We start from the raw sequence: 2,446 nt of genomic DNA, 5'->3' as shown, positions 1-2,446 counted from the left end.
AACAAACGAATAAGCTGAGGTTAGAAGTTTGGGCTACCTGGTTAAAGTACTGCTACTAGTAAATGGAGGCACTAGGATTTGAAACTGCCAAATTTCAAAGCCCATCCTTTTGCCATTGTGTTACTGTGTAGTCATATTTTGCAGGCATTTAACCTGTTTATACTAAACTAGACTTGTAGGCTGCCTTTTCACCCCACCTATACTAAACGACCAGCAGACATCATCAGACCTGAAACAGGGAGTGCACATGGCAAAACCCTGGAAGAAATGTGTAAAGAAAGGATTTTTAGGATTTCCCGGACATTGACAAACGAAAAGCACACAGACAAGTAGGCAGTAATGACATCCTCAATGTTAGGAAGAAATTAATTGAAACCAACAGAGAAATGTAGACTAAAGAACAGTTAGAGGAACTGTGACTGACTCCATCACCAAGGCTGTATCTACAATATGAGCCATTTAGGAATTTTGAAGGACAGTCTTGACTGTCTACTTTTTACATGCTTACGGGATATAGAACCCAACACTGTTGTTTCATGGAGACTTTACTTTCTAACAATCATCATGTACTCCCAGAATGGAGGAAACTAAGAAACCTCTGTAAAAACCATCGATTTTGGTGTTTTCAAGTTGGGAGAGTTTTGTGAGGTGGAGGTGGGTAACATAGCAGATACCATTGTCATTTTTTTTGTCCTGTAGTATACTTTTGATTTTTGGAAAGTTGATTTTAAGTTGTGTTAATTTTTCCCCCATTTGTAGGGCTTCCTAAAGAATGAGAAGGACAATGCCCTGCTGTCTGCCATTGAAGAGTCCCGGAAGAGGGTAAGAAAATTAACCAAAATATAGACGTATACTGATGAGGACAAGAGGGCTGGGCTTTGGTGGTTCATACCTGTAATCCTAGCACTTTGGGAGGCTGATGCAGGAGGATCACTTGAGCCCAGGAATTCAAAATCAGCCTAGGCAACATAGTGAGACATCATCTCTACAAAAAATTAGCTAAGCATGGTGGCACATGCCTGTGGTCCCAGATACTCAGGTGGCTGTGGGAGAATCCCTTGAGCCTGAAAGATGGAGGCTGCAGTGAGCTGGAGTCGCATCACTACATTCCATTCTGAGGAACACAATGAGGAGCGAGATCCTGTCTGAAAAACTAAAACAAAAAAAAAGCAGATGAGGGCAGCAGTGTATACTAGGGGAGTTAGGGAAGCATAGGATTTAGAAGACGGAATCTGGGTCCCATGCTGAGTTCTTTCCTACAGAAAGAGAGCTCTACAGGAACTGCTTTTTGAGAATACCATGCATATAACTCCATATGTGTTTAGTGAACTGAAATGCATCTGAGACACTGGACTGGAGAATTAATTATTACATTAATCTTAAAATGGAAAGACCAAAAAACTCTTGGTTTCGTTGTTATTGTTTAAATGGTATTTTGGTTTCTCCTGAATGAGCAGTTCAGAAAAGCAGCTGTGATCACGACAATTTTCCTCAGCTTCTTTTCCTTTTATTACACAATATGACTGGACCACCTTTTATATTAACAACTTCTCCAAGCTCCTTAAAAAACAACAAAAAACACATAAAGCTCGTTCCATGCTTGAAAAGACAGTAAATAAGTCCTCCAGAGAGCAGCCATTATATGTGCAACAATATTCTGCAACAAACATTCCTGCAAGATACTCCAAGATTGTTTACTAACATGTGAATTATCTCTATTTCTGACAAGGATCCAAAGATCAAAACCTTTCCATAACATCCCATTATAGTGAAAGAGATTTTGGGGCCACTGGGGCGTTTTTGGTGTGAGAGAAGAAAGGTTAGTTGTCCTTGGTTCTAGAAGTCCAGCTTTCCCCAGGAAAGAGGCTTGCAGGGTACATCCCATTAACTAGCAATGGTCGTCTCTGCAAAGGGAGTAGGGTTGAAGTGAGACCTCTGTTTTGCTGTTTACTTATTTAATTCTTTTATCAAGTGAAAATTTATTTGTGTAGTTCCAAAATAATAAAGTGAAAAAATGCTGCTTCTCAGTGTGCTTTATTAAAATATTCTGTGAAGGTGAACGTGTCTCAGTAGCACTGAGGTGAAATAGGGCAGCAGGGAGACTTGCCAGCTCCAATTTATAAGGAAATGTTCCCAAGTCATTATTTAAATAACTGATATGTTTAATTATCGAAATAAAATTCCTGGCCATGCGCAGTGGCTTACACCTGTAATCCCAGCAATTTGGGAGGCCGAGGCAGGTGGATCCCTTGAGGTCAGGAGTTCAAGACCAGCCCGGCCAACGTAGCGAAACCCTGTCTTTAAAAATACAAAAATTAGCCGGGTGCGGTGGCACAAGCCTGTAATCCCAGCACTTTGGGAGGCCGAGGCGGGTGGATCACGAGGTCAAGAGATCGAGACCATCCTGGTCAACATGGTGAAACCCCGTCTCTACTAAAAATACAAA

General features: G+C 41.1%; 1 protein-coding gene across 1 annotated transcript in view; it reads left to right on the top strand.

The window, feature by feature from the left end:
* The window catches only part of NUP93 (nucleoporin 93), a 114,224-nt gene that overhangs the window by 65,421 nt on the left and 46,357 nt on the right, over positions 1 to 2,446 (top strand). The window contains exon 4 of the mRNA XM_037729270.1: positions 760 to 822. Within this exon, the coding sequence (XP_037585198.1) occupies positions 760 to 822 (63 nt within the window). The remainder of the gene's footprint in view (positions 1 to 759; positions 823 to 2,446) is intronic.

The sequence above is a fragment of the Cebus imitator genome, unplaced genomic scaffold (assembly GCF_001604975.1).
Source record: "Cebus imitator isolate Cc_AM_T3 unplaced genomic scaffold, Cebus_imitator-1.0 Scaffold297, whole genome shotgun sequence".
In the NCBI taxonomy this organism is placed as follows: domain Eukaryota; kingdom Metazoa; phylum Chordata; class Mammalia; order Primates; family Cebidae; genus Cebus; species Cebus imitator.
Note: the sequence above shows the minus strand (reverse complement) of the source record. Positions and strands in the feature narration are given on the sequence as shown.